Below are 21,466 nucleotides of genomic sequence, written 5' to 3' on the forward strand. Positions count from 1 at the left end.
TTATAGCTATAGTCCAGCCACCCCATTTGTATATCAATGAAAATGAGTTCCAGAGGAGTTTGGTAATTGCCCAAAGATACCCCCAGCAAATTAACACTGAAGATAAGTTTGAAAGCTAAGTCTCCATGGTTGCTGTCCAGAACTTTCCCTTAGTCTCGTGCCCATGTCCTTTGTAGCCTCAGCCCCTGTTGCTTTCATGTTTTCATGTGTGTGTATGGTAGACACTGGTTTTCACTTATAAAGGATTGTAGAGTAGACTGACAGGCACACGTTTGACGTAAAAGGCTAACTATGCATCAGCACACAAAAAGTATTTCCTGCTGTCGTAACAGCTCTACACAACAGCAAAAAGTGATTTGTGTCATTGCAGAGGGGAAGCGGGCTGTGAGACCTAGGAGGCAGCACAGCAGAAATGGCACCATATTTGCTGTTGCTGGACAGTTTGAGGGACTTTGCTAGGGATCAGCCCCAAGACCTCACACCGGCTAGGCAGGCGCTTGCCTCGAAATGCATTCCCAGCCCTTGGTGTTGTGTGAGTCTTGCTGAATGTCGCAGGCAGAGCTTGAATTTGCAATCTTGCAGGCTTCCTCCTGTGTGCTGAGATTATAGGGCTAAGCCCCACACATAGCCATTGAATGGACTTCTGTGAACATTCAAGGCAGATGTTTATCTTAAGTATTGAGCCAGCAGCCAGCATAAAATGGCTTTTATTCTCTGTAAAGGGTACCTGTAGTCAATCCTAGGTCATCATTGACTTAGATCTCCCTCAGGGTGCCAAGTATTGAAAATGAATCTTTACTGACCAACTGGGGCGTAGACTTGGTCTCACAGATTACCTACAGTTGGGGTCTAGATGGTAGTGTTTTTTAAAAGGAGCAAAAGTTTCTCTGTCCAAGGTTCATGGGCAATAGGATTACTCTCATTAAATTCCAAGTAACATATCCAGAGAGGTCCCAATAGCACGTTCCAGGAGTACCTAGAGTTGCATTTGCTGTCTCTGTCCTTCTGATTTGGGGTGGAAATAGTTCCCGTGACATGTCTAGCTGGTCTCAGATGCAGAAGTTAACAAGAACGCCTGTGTCTGCTGGATAAATTTTTGTCTGCAGGTATGTTGAGTAATCCCTAACTGTCTGCTCCTTCATCTCTGGCCTGCTTGCTGTGTGGGAAGTATGCCCATTCGGGCGTGTTTACCTCAGAAAACAAGCCTCTCTTCAGAGAACATGAAAGACTATGATGAGATACAATCGCCTAATGTCTTTCTCTAATTTTTACATATGCTGAATGATTTTTAGTAGATTTGACTTTAGAATATTAATTTTTTAAAAAGCAAGTAGTAAACTAGTACTAAATTATAAGATTTGTCTACAACTGGGTGAGTAGATGATGGTTTAAAAAAAAAATCACCCCGGAACCCAGTTGGTAATGGGTTCCAGGCCAAAGGTTCCAAAGGCAGTCCGCCCCCTCAGAGGCTCCTGGTAACCATGCAGGTAGATTTGCTGGGAGTTGTGGGTTAATTTTCTTGCTTTATTTTTATTTTTTTTAGAGCCAACTGAGGAATCATGAGAGAGAGCAGCACTGCCTGCCCAACACCTTGTCAGTAGTTTCGAATGAGCCAAGAATTTCCCGTGGTGCTGCTGATGGGAAGTGTGTTCAGGAAGGTATGTGTGCATTTTCATTAGCGTCTATGAACTGAACAGGATGGTGGCTTTCATTAGGACGTTTTTGTGAATGCATGTAATGTACTCTGATGGTGTTCACACACACACTGTCATCCTCACTTGTACCTTGTTAAATACAGGCTGCACTGACAAGCGTATGAGGTGAAAATGCCCTTCGCTGTCATGGAGCAGTGTGTATATCTCCCCTCTTCTATACTATGGGTGAGAATGAATCTTCCCTTTGTTCCTAAAGAAATTCCAAGAATCGACTAGAGTAAATTACACCTAGTTCTGGGTCTGAAGTAGTAAATTAGTAAGGACTTGGCTACAACTAGGCAAATAGATCTTATGGTTAAAATTTGCAGGGGGTTTGTATGAGCCAGGCCACAGCAGAGACCCTTGGAAAGTAATGGGAAGGCGGGAGCTAGCTCGCACAGAAGGCAAGCCTCCGCCTCCTCTCCAACCAAGTGACCTGCCTGCTGAGGCACCGCTTTTGCAGATGGCAACCCCCACCTCAAACTTTAACTGAGGCTTCCTGCTGTGATCTTACTCTTCTCCAAGTATGTCTTCCAGACTTCATCTGCATTATTTAAACACACACAGGAACCTTTTATGTACTAGTTAGGTACTAGTCGGCTGAGTATCTGGTAATAGGAATATTAGAATCAAAAGATTTAATTAGAGCTCCATGAAAAGGCGGGTGCCACATCCAGAGCATGAGGGATTGAGTGCAGTAAGCTGTGCTTCCTGGCTTGGCGTCACGGAAATCGATATGCTTTAAATGTCTCCAGTGTGGTACATAGTGTTTATGGGAAATAAAACATATTGGGGTGCCTTTCCTTTTTAGATTTCCTAAGAATTAAAGTTAGAAACAACTGCAGAGTAAAATGTTTTACCATAATGTCTCATTAAATTATACCCCAGAAAGCATAACTGATTCCAGAATGTTTCTGAAGGAACTGATTTTGACACCACTGTAGCACCAGAATCCCCTTGTCAAACAGATGCCATCCCGTAAAAGCATCCCGAACAAAAGGAGTTTACGACATGGCATCTGCTTGGGAGGTGGATGGCTGAGCAAAACAGTTTTGTTTCCTTTCTACAGAATAGCCCTAAATGCCTCTTTTTATTTTAATTCATTATGTTTCCATATCCCTTCTAAAGGAGACATTAAGCATTAGACATGATTGGCCCGTAAATCCTAATGAGGAAATAAAGTGTGTGCAACCCAGTAGCGCCACCTGCAGTTGGCTCCAGCAGCATGGAAAGCAAGGGCTTAAAAGTAATCAGTGTTTTTTAGCAGATTAGTGAAGACATCAACATGGACACTCCAGAGTCACAGTGTTTGCACCTTCCTCTGATCTGCAGGTTTTCTGTGTGACTTAGATGCTTGCTCCTGGGGTTAATGATGTATAGATTTAAATTGCATACTGTGATTATCTCATTCTTTGGTTTGGTTTAGGAGTTTTGTTTTTGTTTTGTTTTTTTGGTTTTTTGGGATTTTTTTTGCAGTGCTAGTGGTAGGTGCATGCTGAGCAAGCACTCTCCAACTGCGCGCTTCACCCTAGCCCTTACCATGATTTTAGTTTTAACACCATCCTAGCTGCGTTTGCTCTTCTGTCGTAGTACAGCAGGCCTAGTTGATCTCTTCCTGCATACTCACACCTGGATGGCTACTTTGATTAATTCCGTATGGTTGTGATTCATGTTTCATTAACAGTTCTCTTAACTATTCTGTAAGCTTATTAAACAGGAAGGGAAAGGCACGACGTTGCTGCATGCAGTCTTTGCTGTTGCTATAGCATGGACACTAGCATGCTTTCAGTACAGAAAACTGATGTAGCAGTACTGCAGCAATTCATCCAGGCTAAAGGCACGGCGCACCTATCCTGAGGAGGTTCTCTTGCCAGGTGCTGGGAGCACAGTGAGAGATATCACTGCTCTGTGGGATCAGAAGTGGGTTAGCGTATAACGTTGGCAGATGTCCTGGCGTGGCACTTCTGGACTTGCAGATAGTGTCTCTTTGTGAAGTTTAAGTTGTCCTTTCGTAGAGACCTGTCACTGTGCAGCCCTGGGTTTTGATGCCAGCACTGCAGACTGGCTAGTAGTGTGCAGAGAGAGCACAGGCTCATTCAGCCATGTGAGAAGGTCCTCTACTTGCCATTCTGAAGGAAAGGCAAGCGAGGCCTCAAGAGCTGACAGAGTTTGCTCATCTCACCCCAGTGCTCGAACAGAAATTAGGCCCCAGTGGTTGAACTTTAAATCCATTCTTGATTCTATTGGAAACATTTGCTTGAAGTAGCGCCGGCTCTCATTCTGTGCTATATTAGGCTTTTCCATCTGTCAGTTTTATTAGTTGTCATTGATCTGTAATATTTTTCACACACAAAAAAAATTATCCAATATTTCACACCACATTTTTTTTCAGTTTTTTTTTCAAAAACTATATTTGGAACAATGCCATTTATAATCAAGTCCAAGTTTTTAACCTACCAATTAAGAGCAGTGCTTAGATTGTAATTATGATTAGTGTATTACTGTTATAGATTTATACCAGGGAATTGGGACATTTTGTCCTGCATGGAGGTAGTTATTAACTAAAGAAAACTTCAATTTTAGAAAGCTTAAATTTAACTTAAGAATTTTCTTTGTTGAAATTGCACCATGGGCTTTCTTTTCTTCTGTGATGTTACTTAGATCCTGTGTGCACTCCTTCCCGCCCAGGCTTGCTTCGTGCCCAGAACACACAGCTCTTCCCACTGACTGCCGAGTCCTTGATCTTCTATGCTTACCTGCTGTCTGAAAGCAACCCAGGGATGCTCTGGGAACCAGTACACAAAGCACAGGCTGTCTTCCAGGAGCAGGGCTTATGCTGGAGCCCCAGGGCTTATGTCAACTGCACATTTGCAGAACGAGCTAGGAATAGGGCCTGTGTCACTAGACTCAGGCTGGCTGCACATGAGTCTCTGCAGTCTTTGCCCCTCCCCCTTCCAACCCATCAGCCCATTGTAACTATGCTGAATTGTAGAACTCTTCAGAATTAGTGATTTCTTTTCCTCCTTAGTTTAATTGATGGTAAAAACATCAGAGTTTTTATGTAGCTTGCTGTATATGACTCATGGCCACAGTTTACTTTTATTTTATGTAGATCACTGTTTTGCTCTATGAATGTGTGTGTACTACATGAGTGCAGTGCCCATAGATAAAGGCAAGAAAAAGACATGGATCCCTGGAACTCAGGTCATACGCAATTGAGAGCCACCAAGTAGGCACTTGGAACTAAACCTGGGTCCCCTGCAAAATTAGCCAGAGCTTTTGATTGACCCATCTCTCCAGCCTCTAGCCACACTTGATAATATTTTATTATTTAGCTTGTTGACAAATAAATGTTTCTTTAAGACACTGTGACCATTACTGATTAGAATAACACCTTTCAAGTTCACAGTGTAACTTGGTTAATTTGGCTAACTTAGGGGCTCGTTCATTCTACTGTAGAATGTGGAACATGGTTACACAGAACCAGCCCAACCTTAGCCCGTTTTTACAGGTCAGATGATGTGGTGTTTGGTTCATGCTTGCTGATGGTCTGAGTACAAGAAAGTCTAGGAAACTGCTTAAAATGTGTTAATTATACTGTGAGAGAGCCTTGATTAAAATCTTGGCACGTAGTATCATAATTACTTGTTCATGATGAGGTGTAAATACTCCCATGTAATTCTTCCCAAGTCATTCCTCTAAACCTCTTTCTTTGAAGGGAACAAGTCTTCAACCCAGAAACAGTATAGGTGTGACGTGTGTGATTACACAAGTACAACGTACGTTGGCGTCAGGAACCACAGACGAGTCCACAACTCAGACAAGCCATACAGGTGAGTGTGATTGACTCCAGCATTCTGATGTTTAGCTTGGAATATTTTATGATAAAGGAATGCTTTAGAGATAGGTTGAAATATATGGTTGAAGCACATGTTAAAAACTAAGAACTGGTCACATACTGGTTTCTTAAATCTCATTTAAGTTTGTGAAGAAACATTAAGCATGAGTCTCAGCTCAGCAGACATTTTGAGACACTGGGAATACTGGAAGATTATCTGTGTCCACCAGTTTTATGCTCTTGTTTCCCTTGAGTATAAATTATCATAGCAGTTTCTGGTGCTGCAGAGCTTGGCACTGTGATGTAAAGGTTGTATTCTGCACAGGCCAGCAAAGGCATGAAGGCCATATAAACACACCTATAAAAAGTTTGTTTTCTGTAGTGTGAACAGTATCATTTGATACAGTTCTGTCACAAAAGTAAATTCTATCTCATGTGTATTTAGGGGAAAAAGGTATATTCCTGCCAGACAGAATTAGCAGCTAAGCAGTGAGTACTGTTTAGTAATCTGTACCACCCAAGGATAAAACACTACTTACAATAACAGTGTGAGCATTCTCAGAGTTTGTCACCCATCATAAAGACATGCCAGGCCCTGTCCATAGGCAAGGGCAGGAGCCCTTAGCGGAACTGCTTCCCCCTGATTTAGCCACTTTAGGTGCGATGCACATGGGTCTGACAAGTTGATCCATCAGTCCAAATTGTGGTTTCAACTTTGTCTACTTGTGACCTCTGAGACATTTTACACAGCTCCAGGAATGTAGGCATATAAATAGGCATAAAATCAAACATTTACTGATAGTCACAAGAAAACTTACACTAAACATTATTTGGTATTTGTATATTTTACCATTTATTAAGGGCAGAAGCAATGCTAATGAGATATGTATACTTATTTACATTACATAAAGACTTATACCTTTGTTGAGCAATTGAAACTGAAGAATATAAATCATCTTCAGCATTTTTCAGAGCTGATCAATATTTTGATTCTATAATTCTCAAAGCTGTATTTACATGAATACCTAGTTCAAAATAGCACAAGTATGTTTGGGGCCATTTCAGGAACTTTGGGAAATTCTGTGTATATTCCCAAGCCAAAATTCATTGAAGATTTTTTTTTTCTTTATGTAACTCAAGTCAGTTTCTCAAGCAGCAATTTTTTTAAATTTATTTTATGTATATGAGTACGCTATCTTCAAACACACCAGAAGAGGGCATTAGATCCCATTACAGATGGTTGTGAGACACCATGTGGTTGCTGGGAGCTGAACTCAGGACCTCTGGAAGAGCAAGCAGTGCTCTTAATCACTGAGTCATCTCTCCAGCCCTCAAGCAGCAATTTTTAAAATCAAACCATGTAGTACAGCACACTCTAAAAATACAAGGATTTGATAATTATATGCTGGGGCTGGGTATGTAGCTCAGTGTGTTGTTGGCTTGCCTTGAAATGAAGTCCTATTGTCAGTCCTTGTTGTATAAACTGGGTGTGATGGCATAGACAGAGCGGTGGCACTTGAAAGTTAGAGGCTAGCAGGTCAGAAGTCAAGGTCAGTATGCCTGGCTCATGTGGGGTTTGAGGCCAGCATGGGCTACATGAAATTTTGTCTCAAAAAAAAGAAAATTAAGAATATTAATGGGCTGGAGAGATGGCATGATGGCTCACAACCATCTGTAATGAGATCTGATGCCCTCTTCTGATATGTCTGAAGACAGCTACAGTGTACTTAGATATAATAAGTAAATCTTTAACACACACAAAAAAAATAAAGTCTTTATTTTCTGTATTGAAACTGTGTATGTCTATAAGAACAGAAAGCTTTGCAGGTACAGAAGAAACCACTGCAATTTATAACATCATGTAGTCAGGTCTCAGCTGGCATGCATCAAGCAGCATTCCTTGGCACTTCCAGACCTCACCAGGGAGGGTGTGGACGCGTTGTGTTGTGTTGTGTTGTGTTGAGTATGAAGGCTGCTCTGAAGCCTGCTAGAAACAGCTCAGGTTCTTGGATGACTGTTTCATTGTTGTATGCTCAGAACTTCCCGCTGATGCCACGGTTGTTTACCTTGGTAATCCAGCCACATATGGGGTCGTGACCCAGCTGAGAGACTGAGATCAAAATGAAAACCTGACAGACTTGGTCTTGGACTGGGGAATTGGCTCTGCTCTTTCAGACGACCCAAGTTCAGTTCCCAGCATCCACATGATAATTTGGGGAGGGTTGGATTTGGTTTTTCTCGAGACAGGGTTTCTCTGTGTAGCCTTGGTTTTCCTGGAACTCACTCTGTAGACCAGGCTGGCCTCGAACTCAGAAATCTGCCTGCCTCTGCCTCCCAGAGTGCTGGGATTACAGGCGTGCGCCACCACCGCCCGGCTCACATGATAATTTTTAATGTGGGTCTAAAATGAAATGTGCTTGTATACTTGTGCTCTCTCTTTGTTTCTGTCTTGCAGGTGTGTGTGTGTGCACACGCGCTCTGGAAGACATTTGAATTTGACTTAGTATCTCTATTTTTAAGGTAGAGAAGCCTTTTTACCAGAACGTGATGGCCATTCATTACTGATCGTCTCAGTGCTGTGAGAACTGGTAGCTGGGATGAACATGTGGTCACACAGGGACATACCTAGGAGAGCATGGGAAAGGCAGGCTCTGGCTTTCCTGTCAGCAGAAAGCTCTGCCTTTAAGCCTCAGTGCCTTTATTCTTGAATAAATAGGCTCTACCAGATACACATGATTTGAGCAGGAAACATCTCTGGACCCAGAATTCATTATGTTCATTGAGAAACATACTGCAAGTGCTATGTGCCAGGTGCTTTACTACGTCCTTGGGTTATATTCCTAACCGAAAAGGCATCAACTTTACTATCATGGGGCTTATAGATACACTTAGAGTCTCAGACACAAGTTCTAGGTCCTGATCTGCAGGACTGGGCAAGATCTAAAACTCACTGAGTTGTCATAGCATGATAGAACAAGTAGAATATTCATATACTACCCATCTCAGCCAAACAGGAATACTCAAATACCAAACAACAGCACCCTCAGCTATGCGGATAAGGTGTATATGAAACATAGGTGGGATTTGCTTGGATTTAAGTCTCATTATATATACAGAGCACAGGTACCCCAAAACGCAGAGTCCAAGTCTCTTCTGCCTGACCCTGTAGAGGAGGCTTTCTCCTGAGTAGATTAGGCTCACAACTACAGCCATTGGCGTCTTCAGGATGCTGTGCTTGCTTAAAATAGAGATTTTAGAGGAGAGTCACAGCTATCCTAGTGTCGCCTTATGTCTCCTTAGTCTTGCTCTCTGGCCTTGCCACTGTCAGTTCTTTGTTTCAGTGTATGCCTTGTTCTGCCTCGTGGGTTTATGTACTCGAATACTCTGGTGGGGGCTAGAGAGATGGCTCAGTGGTTAGGAGCACTGACTGCTCTTCCAAAGGTCCCAAGTTCATATCCTAGCACCCACATGGTGGCTCACAACCATCCGTAAAGAGATCTGACACCCTCTTCTGGGGTGTCTGAAGACAGCTACTATGTATAATAAATAAATAAATCTTGAAAAGAAAAGAAAAGAGAAAGAGAGAGAGAAAGAAAGAAGAGAAAAGAAAACTCTGGCAGGACTTTGTCTCCATTGGTATAGTCTGCAGCTTGCTGGGCTGGGAAACACTTTTTTGGTGTCTGGTTTTAGTGAGGATCACTGTAGTCCTTTCTGACTTATTTCATAAGCAATCTAGTTCCCTTTATTGCAGTGTTTGGGCTTGTCCTCAGAATCCACATTGTACACACTGTGATTATCAGTTTATTTTCTCTTAAGAAAAGTATAATAAATCGTCATAGAGCAAGAGTTGCTTTTTGTCCTCTGGATGGTCTTTGTACAAATGCACAGGAGGCTCTTGATGTATTTGAGCAGTCTCTGGTGTAAAGGCTTTCCTGCAGTGGCAACGTATTTGCTTGCCTTTGGCCTTTCTTCTCTGATGTGGTTCCAGCCCGTCCTAGCCTGCCTGTGTGATCAGCACTTAGTCCGGGGCTTCAGTGTGAACCCTCCCACTTAACAGGGCTTAGGCTAAATTCTGAGTCCTGCCTAACATAGCAGGTGGTCAGTAAAGGCTGACAGTTCCTAATATGCCTTAGTTCTGCTCATATATACAATGACTCTGGCTTACTATGCAACTTTTATTGAAAATAAATGCATATCAGTATTACTATGCTTTTTTAAAGAACTGTTGAAATATATATGCTAATTTGTATACTGCCCTATCAAAAAAAGGATAGATTTTTCCCATAAACATTAGTTTGCTCATAGAAGGACCCTTACAAAATCTAAACACTAAGTTTGATTATTAGGTTCTATTCCTCCCTTCCTCCCTCTCTCCCTTCTCTTCCTCCTCCTCCTTCCTTCTTCCTCCTCCTCCTCCTCCTCCTCCTCCTTCTTCTTCTTCTTCTCTCTCTCTCTCTCTCTCTCTCTCTCTCTCTCTCTCTCTCTCTCTCTCATATGTATGTATGTTTTGTCTACATTTTATGTTCGGTGTCCATGGAGGCCAGAATAATGAGTCCAATCCCCTGGAGCTAAAATTACAAAGGTTTGAGCAACCACATGGGTGCTGAGAATTGAACTCAGGCCTGTGGAAGAACAGCCAGTGCTTTTTCCTGTGACCCATCTCTTTTGCTTATGTTTCTTCTCTGTCTCTCTCTCCTCCCTCACTCTTCTTTTCCCTCTACTTCTCTCCCTATCTCTCCTCTTCTCTCTTCCAAATGTCTTAAATCACCTTTTAAATTGAACGTCCTACATCCTAGAAATGATACAGATCCTAAGTTTACAGTTAATAAATAATCACAAATTTTTGTCCAGCTTTTGACAGCACACCCTTCCTGGTCTTCTGTCATCAAGTGCCCTCAGCTCTTTTTCACAAGCACCATCTTGACTGAAGAATCATAAATTAGTTTTGTGGGTTTCAGACTTAATAGAAATAGAACCATATGGTACATAGAATTTGTGTCTTTTACTCTTAACTCTGCGTGTGCTAATAAATTTTATTTCTATATTATAGTCTATTGTAAGACCATCATACATAGCTGCGGGTGTACTTCAGAGGTAGAGTGCTTGCTTGTGTGACTAAAACCCTGGGTTTGACCCATGGAGCTACGAAAAAACGATTATTTACTCATTCTGTTTGTGGTAGTTTATATATGCTTGGCCAGGGAGTGGCACTATTAGTAGGTGGAGCCTTGTTGGAGTAAATGTGGCCTTGTTGGAGAAGTGTCATGTTGGGCATGGGTGGGCTTTCAGATCCTCATCCTAGCTGCCTTCAGAACACAAGGTAGAACTGTCAGCTCCTCCAGCACCATGCCTGCCTAGATGCTGACATGCTTCCTGCTATGATGATAATGGACTGAACTTCAACCTGTAAGCCAGCCCCATCTAAATATTGTCTGTCATAAGAGTTGCCATGGGCACAGTGTCTCTTCACAGCAATGAAACCCTAAGATACTATTTTTGATAGACTTTGGATTGTTACCAGATTTCTTTCTTGTTATGAATAACTCCATCTTAAACAGACTTTAGAAGCTAACCAAAGGAGGGCCCAGGCCAGGGAAATACTTGTTTCAACCAGCACATGCCCTTGTGTGGGGTTATGGACCTGCATTAACTGCCTTACTAGTGATGAAATACTGATGAAGTACAGAGAGAATCTAAGCATCATCTGTCAATAAAAAGCCAATGGCCAATGACCTGAGGCAGGAAATAGGAGGTGGGACATTGGTAGGGAGAGAGCGTATTCTGGGAAATAGTAAGATATAAAAAGAGACTCGAGGAGCGCCGAGGGAGAAGAGATGGGAGATGAACTGAGGAGACTGCTGTAAACCAGCAGATGGAGGAGCTCCTAGAGACACTTGGGGATGCAAGAAGGAAGAAATGGGGTAAGACTGAAGGAAAGGCAACCAATCAAGTGGTAGACATAGAATAGGTTAAATGGTTAAATAAGTTAAGAGCCAGTCAGGGAATGAGCCAAAGCTTATAGCCTAGGCATTTAATAATAGTCTCATAGTCATTGCTTATGGGAACTAAGTCGTTGGGCGGGAAAATGGTTAATTTATTTTAACAATGAAGAGCCTGTAAAATAATTCTAATTTATTTTTTAGCTAAGACATGAGAAGCCCAAGGTATGTCTCTGAACTGGCTTTCTTTTGATGACAGCATTCTTCTTCATCAGGAAGAAATGGTGTTTTATGCAGCTATGGACAGGGTGTTATGATCAGCACAGAAAGTGGTTGGTTATGTCATTCCAGGGCTTTGAGCCAGCCAGGGCTTATTGACAAGTTAGCAGGACTGGCCAGCAGTTGACTATTAGAATGTTTGCTTGTTTTCTCATGACTCAGTGATGATTTTGACAGATGTGCCCAGTTGAAGTGCCCATGGCTCTGTCACCAGAAGCAGCGGCAGGCAGCTCCATTAAAGAAGCAGTGTAGACTGGTGATAGCTGAAGCCAGGGTGAATGTGCCCAGGCCAGTCTAGGTGCTTCCACCCATTCTCCCGGTGGATGTTGCCCTAGATGGAGGTAGGACAATGCTGCCCTCGTGGTGAGAGGATGTGGTCTATTAACGTTAGAAGTTCCTTCTCTGGAAACTTGATGGATTTTGATCGGATTGAAAGTGTCAGGTGCTTCACAGTCTGGCTTAGCAGAGAATGTGACCATGGAAAGTACGTGTTGGTGAAAAGAACAGTAAGACTAAGATGGCGAGCACAGACAGTTAGGGCATGGGTGGGAGGCTGCTGGGACAGTGATGGGATTCATTGCTTACTTTCCTAGTTGGCTGTGAGGAAGCAACTGGTAGACCCAACCTAGGGGAGAGGTCTGTCTGGCTCTCATTTGGGGTGATGGCATGGTAGAATCCATATGACGGGAGCTGCTTCTGACCAAGAAGGCAGGAACAGGAGTTGCCTTGCTAGTGCCTCAGTGGACCAGGAAGTGGAGTTTGCCAGAACTGGAGCCAGACTGGAACCAGACTGGAGAACCCCACCCCACAGCAGTACTGTCAGCAGGGGCAGCTCATACATCAAACATAGTGTAGGGAAAGCCTAATCGCCTGGGGTTGATCCCACATGGTGAAGGAGAGGACCAACTCCCACAAGCTATTCTTTATGCAGTGCTGTGATGACACGCACATCCCGCCTGCACATTCATATTCATTCTCTCTTTCCTCCTCTCCCCACCCATCATCTCTCCCTTGATAAATAAATGTAAAAATAAGCCATGGCAGTGATTTATCCTCAATTTTAAATTTATTATGAGTGTGAGTGTGTATGTATATGGGAACGTGTGTCAGAGTGCATTTTGTGAAGTTGACTTTCTCCTTCCAAATTTGCTGGTCCTGGGGGTTGAACACAGGTTGCCAGATTAGGAGAATATTTTATATATATCTATTGCTGTTGAATGGACTAGTGTTTCTCAAGGTCAGAGACCCTTGGCCTTATTCTTAGTCCTTAGGACATGTAATAGAAAAGTGCTGTCTTAGGTAAGCTGGGACCAGATAGGGTACGAGTTAATCCATACCTGTGCCGGTCTGGCCAGCCCTGTCTCATGGGTATAAGGGAGGGCTGAGTGGTCTGATTTGTTAGGCATGTGATTCGGTACATTTGTGGCTTCCAAAAAGATCATAGTTACACAATACAACCTGGAAATTATAGGCATGTATTTCCCTACATAATAAAAACTTTTATTCCTTGAAAACCTGCATCCACATGTTTATAGTAATTTTGTTCATAATAGCAAACCTGGTGGAGGTATCGCACTCAGGAAAGTGCTTCTGAGCAGACAGGATGATCTGAGTCACATCTCCAGAGTTCACAAAAGAAAAAACTGAAAAGACATGGTGGTGTGTGTAATCCCAGTACTGAGGGCAGAGTGGTGGCTTCCTGCAGGTAGAGCTGGCCAGCCAGCCAAGTGTTCTTGGTGAGCTCCAGACCTGTGAGGGACTGTCTCAGAAAACAAGGTAAGCTGGGAGCTGAGGCAGGACAGAAGGGTGACGAGGCAGAGCACGGAGAGCTTCGAGGTGCTCCTCAGCACAGCACCACGGTGGGATGCGCAAAGCTGTTTTTCTAATTAGACAAGATGTAAGTACCACTTTAAACTGTTCAGAGTTATAACAAATCATATTAATACAAGGTGTTCAGATTGCTTAAAACAGAATTTGGGGCTGGAAAGATGGCAAAAACAATTAAAAGCACTGGCTGCTCTTTTTTTTTTTCTCCAGACAGGGTTTCTCACTGGCTGCTCTTTCAGTGGACCAGAGCCCACATGGTAGCTGACTTATTTGTAGAAGACATATTACTGAAATCAATCCATCTCTCCAGCTCAGTGGTCCCTACCCTAATTTATGTGTATGATTGTTTTGCCTGCATGTATTTTTGTGAACCACATATATGCAGTGCCATGTAAATGTCACTGGGTATACCGGAATGGGCACTGGGTAACCTGAAGCAGGAGTTAAAGGTGGTTGTGAGCCACCATGTAGGCCCTGGGAATCCATCCTGGGCCCTCGACCCGAGCAGCGCGTGTTCTTAGCTGCCGAGCATCTCCCCGGCCCAGCTCTGCTTGGCTTCTCTGTACATCCTGGCTGTCCTGGACCTCACTTTGTAGACCAGGCTTCCTCAACCCAGAAATCCACCTGCCTCTGCCTCCTGAGTGCTGGGATCAAAGGCGTGCACCACCACTGCCTGGCCACGTTTTGCTTTCTTGATAAACAGAATAGATCATTATATACCTGTGGCTAAAGAATTTTGAACAAGCCAGCCCGTGGTGGTCCATACCTTTAATCCCAGATTAAGGCAGGCAGAAACAGGCAGATCTCCCAAGTTCTAGGCCAGACTGGTCTATAGAGCGAGTTATATCCAGGACTACACAGAGAAGGGGGTATATAGTTTAGAACAAAAATTTTATATGTTACTATGTTAGAAATCTTCCCACATCATGTATTTTAGCTAAAGTAAGATGGGTGTTTAATTAGATTCCTAGAAAAATCTCTATATTATAAACGATCTTTCCTTGGTTTTTTGTTTGTTTGTTTGTTTGTTTATACTTCTTTCTAGGACCTCTGTGAAGTCAGTGTGTGATAATTTACATTCTATGAATGGTAACCCAGCTGAGAATGTTTAGGGGTTATGGTTACAGAACCATTAGGAGTTTTTAAAAGTTTATTTTTAACATGGCTTGTGTTAACATCCCTTTTCTTCCTCCCTTTCCTCTCTTAGTGCTCCCCATCCGTCCTCCCTCACACCTCCCTCCACTCAAGTCCATAGCTCTTGGTCTTTGATAATCATTCCTACATTCCTGTATATGTGCAGATGTCAATAAATACAACTTGCTGAGCCTGTTTTGTTGTTTGTGTGGACATGCCTGCAGGCTGAGCACCCTCCAGTGGACAGCAGGTGAAAGGAGACTCCTCACTGGAGAAGCTGCTACTCCACCTCCCCCTCCCCGTCCTCCCCCTCTTGGCAGGCAGTAGTTGCCTGGACTTGTCTGTCCGGGAGAGACTATGTCCCTGGACTTCCTGATATTCTAGCTTTCTCTTTCCTCGCTCTCTTGGGTGGTGTTCCCTGAGCCATAGGTGCAGGAACGAGACTGTGAATGTGTCCAGTTGGGGTTTTCTGTGGTTGTCTCCATTTGCCTGGGAGAGGCACTTACCCAGGAAAGGTGGCTCTTGTATAAAACCACCCTGAATGTTGACAATTGTTGTGACATGGTTGTGATTTCCCTGGTGCCTGTCTTCCAGGTGTTCCTTGTGTGGGTATGTGTGCAGCCATCCCCCTTCCTTGAAGTCACACATGTGGAAACATGCAAGTGACCAGAACTACAACTATGAGCAAGTTAACAAGGCCATCAACGATGCAATCTCGCAAAGTGGCAGGTACGTGATCCCGCCCTTCATTTGATGGCTAGGTCCAGAGTGAGGTAGGGAGCATCTCCTAGCCCTACAGCAAAACCCACTGAAAATCTGATGTGTTCTGTTTTTATAAGAGTTCTGGGGAAATCCCGTGGGAAACCGCTCTTAACCAGCAGTGAAGAGAGAACTGGCCCTACCACAGGCAATCCAGAAAACTTGGTGTCATCCTCAGAGCTCCCTTCCCAGCTGCCTGGTGAAGTTATCGATGCCAGCGAGCTTGAGAAACTGAACCCCACAGGCAGCAGCTCTGACGTCTCAGGAAGGAGCTGCAGCCTGGCCACACCAGGAACCGAGTACTGCGTGCTGCTCTTCTGCTGCTGCATCTGCGGCTTTGAGTCAACCAGCAAGGAGAGCCTCCTGGATCACATGAAGGAACATGAGGGGGAGATTGTCAGCATCATCCTGAACAAGGACCACAGCACAGCCCTGAATGCCAACTAGCTAGGACTCTGAACTGCAGGTCAACCTCAGTGCCGTCACAAGCTCACTAGACATGGAGGAAGCAGGTGGTGAGGCTGATACTTCGGTGCTTGAGTGAGGTTACAGAGCTGTGACCCTGTGTGAGCCTCTGGCGCCCCTTCTTAATGTCACCATTTATTAAAAGCTTACCATAGGCCAGAATCTGCAAGCAGATGAGTTGAGAAAACTGCAGAGCCACACTGGTCTGATGAAGGCAAATGGAAAAGGGCAGTTCCACTGCCACCAGAATGGGCAGTAAGAAGAGGGAGGGTAACTTCACTGTCTCCCGAGAGCATAATTCTTTTCCTTGTATTCATAGGAATTTATCACAGACTCAATGTAGGGTATGGTCCTTTACTCCCTAAAAAAGGAGCGAGATACCCAAATCATTCCTGAGTTATAAACATTTGAGAAGTAAATTATTGTTTCAGATTCACAAATACTCCATGCAAGACTCAAACCAACCAAATCTTAGGTTCACAAAAATGGGTGACTTCTCAGAGGTCAATGTGAACAAACGGAGCCCACTCCAGTACACAGCCACAACACCGCCACCGCCACCGCCACCATTGTCTGACACCTCCTCAAGCAGGAGGACGGAGACTGCTACTGCATCACCTGTCCTTGAGCTGAGTGCTCACTCAAGCACACAGGAGCTTGAGAGCCAAAGTAAGAAGCTTTGGGGAGGCTAGGTGTGATGGCGCAGGCTAAAATCCACAGGTGTCTGAGCAGTGGAGTTCAGGTTTGAGGCCAACCTGGGTTAGCAGGACTGGGCCTCACGGGGTTAAAAAGATCCCTTAGAGGATGAAAGCTGAAAGTCAGGTGCCTCAAAAGCAGACCAGCTGTGAAGGCTTTCTCTACTCAGAGTTTATGAGTTTAGTTACATTAACCCAGGTGACTAAAGGATGGTAAAACTTCATCTGTTTTAATAAGAGACTGGTGTGGTTCACATAGTCAGGAGGCAGACACAGTGGATTTCAGAGTTTGAGGCTAGCCTTATCTACATAGCAAGTTCCAGGCTAGCTAAGACTTCAAAGTGAGATCCTGTCTCAAAAAAAATTAAAATAATTTTTAAAAGGACTGGAGGGATGGCTCAGCAGTTTGGAGCACTGGCTGCTCCTCCTCAGGATGCAGGTTTGATTCCCAGTAACCATATGTGGCTTAGAACCAGTTCTGGGGGAGCTGGGACACTCTGGCCTCATCAGGCACCAAGCACACATGTAGTACCCAGACATAATTCAGGCACAACACTAATAAAGTCTTTAAATGAAATTTTGATGAGAACTTTGAAAACCTGGGCTGTGCACTAATGTACATCTAGCCACAAGAAAACAAACAACAAGAGCAGCTTCTTGTCAGAAACACCGTTTGACAAGAGGCTCATGTGTTTCCAAAAGAGTCCATTTGTTAGTGTGCAAGAAAATACACTGAGAAACTAGCTCAGTATATTTGTACTAAAGTTTGCATCACACAGACGTGACCTCATTAGTCCGTGGCTGTGCCCTCATTACTTCCGAGGGTAAGGCGTACAGGGTGCTGTTTGTGTAGTCCTGGTCACTTCCTCTTCGGTACAGCAGACTTTGCCGTTAATGTAGGTGTTCTTAACACACCCAGAGTCAAGGGGCAGCTCATGGAAGGACAGAGTCGGTGGATGTTGACAGACTTTATAGCGCGTGTTCCCAGAGTTGTAGTGTCTGGAGAATGAGTTACTAGCTTTCATGTGGCGTTGGGAGCTGGAGCGTGGGCCAGGCATGTGGAAAGAAACACTTTGTGATTCCTTTTATGTTTTTCATCACTAATTTTGATGACAATATTTAGAGAAAATTGACTAAAAATTTGCCACTCTCTGATTTTGAGTAGCTTTTTGAGGGAGGATGGGGAACAGAGTCTTTCTGTATAGTCCTGGCTGACTTAGAACTTACTATAAAGACCAGGGTGGCCTCTAACTCAAAGAAATCCACTTGCCTCAGCCTCCCAAGTGCTGGGATTAAAGGCAGTAGCCATCACACCTGGCCAAGATAGGCTTAATTTATTTGTGAAAGTCAATTCATTTCTGATACATAGATTTTAATAAGAAAGTGAATTTACACATACTAATTCAATTCCTCTAAATTTACCCTATATGGACCTAGATGAATTTTCTCATATTTTCACAATTAAAACATGTATATTTAATGCCAAATGCAAAAAAATTCATGCTTCCATTTTTATCACCCATTGCTGTTGTTCCCACTAGATCTGGTTTTTGTTTTGCTCTTAGTCTGACCAATGATAGCCTTCAGTGAATTTTCAATAATTTCCCACAATTGGTTAAAAAATAGTAATCACCCACAACACACTACAATTTCAACAGGTTGGCTCTTCAAAAGATGCTTCCACGTTCCTTTGAACCACATGCGTGCAATCATGAGTGTGACCTTTCGTCCTTCCCACAGGGAAAAAGTAATAACCCACAGGTTCAAAGCCTCCACTCTGTCATGTGTCCTGTGAGCTCTCGGGCCTGGACAAGGGACAGCGCCCTGGACTCTGCACATCCTGCTAGCATTTTACAGCAAGTCTCTACCAAGACATAAGATTCCAAATACCGGAAGCATGCGTGTATGGTTGTCAAGGCTGCAGAGACTCTTACCCAGTCAGGGTCACTGGTCAGAGGAGTGCTCTAAGCTTTGGCATGGGAAACCCTGATTTTTGCCTCTTGCTCTGACCATCTGCGGCTTCTAAGAGCAAATGGGGAATACTGCTTTAAAACTATTTATTGCACTCAGTAAGATGGAGAAATGGAGTTGTGATCTTTATAGATATCATTTTGTCATTTTGTGATCATAGGACTCCGGCAGGTGCCCTCACTGGCCTGTCAGCTCATTCACTTTGTCTGTGGCTCAGCCACACACAGTGAGGCCAGCTGAAGCATCTGCCCTGGACCTCTCGTCCTGTGGGAGTTACCATTGGTGGCTTTGTAATTACTGTTCTTTTCCTCACAGACAAATGGGAGCATCATGTTTACACCACATCCTGCAGCGTAGTTGACTTGACAAAGATGAGCAGGTGTCTCTGTTTCTCAGTTTCATAAGAACTTATTTAATCCGTTTTTTTAATTGTGCAGCAAGGTGCTCAAAGGAATAGTCTATAAATATATTTAATAGAAACTTGAGTTTGACATTCATGGGTATAAAGACATGTATTTTTTTTTAAAGAAATAAGTATTGTGTAACACTATGGCTTTGCTTCTGTAGTCCAAGTAGAGAAACTTCTAGAACACCATGTAAAAAAGCAACAGTTGACTCTGACGCTGACTCATTAAAACTGGATGATTGGCCTTTGGTTACATTCTGTTGCACATTGAGCTGCAAGCCTTGTTTGTGGTAGAACTGGCCACCTGTTTAGAAGAGTGCAGCAAGCTCTCTGGCACCTATTAATTTTCAGAAGAACTGTCCAAAATTAGAGTAATTTATTTTGCTTTACAGGAGTTTGTCATGTATTGACTTAAATATTGTATTTTGGTAATAAATTTTTTTGTTAAAAACACTTGTTTCTAAGTTTCATTAGCAGTATGTGTTTATTCTTGTCTTGGGTTTATTGATTTAGAAACTTGCATTTAAATCTTTGAAAGCTTCCCAAGAGCTGGTTGTGGTTTATTATTGGGCTTTGTTAACGTGTTGAGCTATCAGTTGTGCGTCATTACTACATTTCACAAGCATTATAGGCCCTGGGCCTTCTCCCCGGCTAAGAGGTTCTTTAGCTTTCACATCAGACATGGAAATGCTTTCAGTGCTGACCCCGTGGGTGCCAGCTCCCTTCCTGTAATTAAACTCTGCTGAAGGCCAGTGACTTCAACGTTGCTCACACTTTGATCCTCTTGTGGTCTATCACCAAACAATCTCCTACTGTTGGATTCCTTGCAGAGGCCACAGGTGCTCTGTCTAACCACTGCAGCGCTGGTTTAGTCACCCCAGCTTGTGCCCTAGGATCCCAGACCCTCCCAGCTAGAAGTGACTCAAAACAAATAGTTCTCCTGAGTAGCTAAAGCCTCTTGGACTGATCTCTGTAGGGGTGATGTGGTCCTACCTCTTCTCTCAAGGACCAGATCTCACCACTGTGCCATGACAAGCTAGTAGTATAAATCACAGCATGGGGAAACCTAGATTCAGATCGCAGGATCCCACATGACTCCTGAGCACTTGAGTTGGGACTTGATGTTCTAGGTGTAAAACAGGACAGTTGCAAAAATTTAGTACAAAAAGAAATGTAAAGCATCTCAATAGTTTTATATATTGACAACGTGTTAAAATATTTTGGCTATATTGACTTAAATAAAAGATGTTAAAGTCATCTCACCTGGTGTTAGCTGTTCATTGCTATAACAGAGTATCTTTTAACAAAACAACACAACCTCTTAGGTTGACTGGGCTCATGGTTTCAGAAGCTTCTAGCCAAGGTCCTCTGCAGTGAGACAGGATCCTATGGTGGGAACATGTCAATGAGATAGCATAGCTCATGGTGGCTAGGAAGCAGGAGGGGCAGACAGGTAGCAAGATGAACATAAGACTTACCCAGGGCATAGCCAGGAGCTATGCCCTGGGTAAGTCTTATGTTCATCTTGCCAGGCCCCACCTCCTGGTAGTGACCTCAAATGATGAACCCATCCATGCCTAGATGCTAAACTCAGTCCCCAAAAGTTCACAGCCAAACCTAACACAGGCACCTTTGTGGCCACTTTATATCCAAACCATAACACACATTAACTCGGTTATTAGAAACTTAAAGTGCATACACGGCTTATGTTGTTCCCCTTAAGTAGTAGTGGTATAGAGGAGAGACTGGCAGACTGGTCTCCATCTCAAACCTCACTTGCCTCTTATTTTCGTAAACAGTCCCATTGAATCTCAGCCACATCATTTCTCTTTTCTGAACTCTTTTTTTTTTTTTTTCTGGATTTGGTTTTTTCGAGACAGGGTTTCTCTGTGTAGCCCTGGCTGTCCTGGAACTCACTCTATAGACCAGGCTGGCCTCAAACTCAGAGATCCACCTGCCTCTGCCTCCCAGAGTGCTGGGATTACAGGCGTGCGCCACCACCGCCCTGCTTTCTGAACTCTTTATTAGCTATTATCTGAAAGTACAACCATGTTTCTGTTTGAGTGACAAGATTGTGAGACCCACAGAGGCCGCACATGTACTATCTCCTACAGCTGCTGAGCTCTGGGTTCTGAAACAATGCTGAATCCAGGATCTTCCAGCTACCAGAGAGCGAAACGGGTTATACAGCAAGCTGTTTCCCCCGGGTGTTCAGAGCCGGGCTGCATTTCTTCCTCTGCACCTGTCGTGTGTGAGAGAGACACACCTGCATGCCACAGTGTGTCTATGCAGTCCAGAGGAAAACTGGATTGGGTTTTCTCCTTCCACCTGTACATGCTTTCCTGGGATCCAACTCGGGTTGCTGTAACACATGCCTTCACCCACTAAGCCACCTCAGGGCCGCCTCTGGTGTTTTATCATCTGCTATTCCCAAACTCACCTATTCAACTTCAACCCAA

The 21,466-nt window shown here is 43.6% G+C and overlaps 1 protein-coding gene across 3 annotated transcripts in view; it reads left to right on the top strand.

Annotated features, from left to right (window-relative positions):
• Positions 1-20,247, top strand: part of Znf507 (zinc finger protein 507) — a 29,645-nt gene extending 9,398 nt beyond the window's left edge. For all 3 annotated transcript variants that reach the window (XM_052165356.1, XM_052165349.1, XM_052165364.1), the window contains 4 exons: positions 1,544-1,658; positions 5,413-5,527; positions 15,306-15,440; positions 15,551-20,247. In XM_052165356.1, the coding sequence (XP_052021316.1) occupies positions 1,544-1,658; positions 5,413-5,527; positions 15,306-15,440; positions 15,551-15,917 (732 nt within the window). In that variant the 3' untranslated portion in view covers positions 15,918-20,247. The remainder of the gene's footprint in view (positions 1-1,543; positions 1,659-5,412; positions 5,528-15,305; positions 15,441-15,550) is intronic.
• Positions 20,248-21,466: the final 1,219 nt, after the last annotated feature.

This window comes from Apodemus sylvaticus, chromosome 1 (genome assembly GCF_947179515.1).
Source record: "Apodemus sylvaticus chromosome 1, mApoSyl1.1, whole genome shotgun sequence".
Lineage (NCBI taxonomy): Eukaryota > Metazoa > Chordata > Mammalia > Rodentia > Muridae > Apodemus > Apodemus sylvaticus.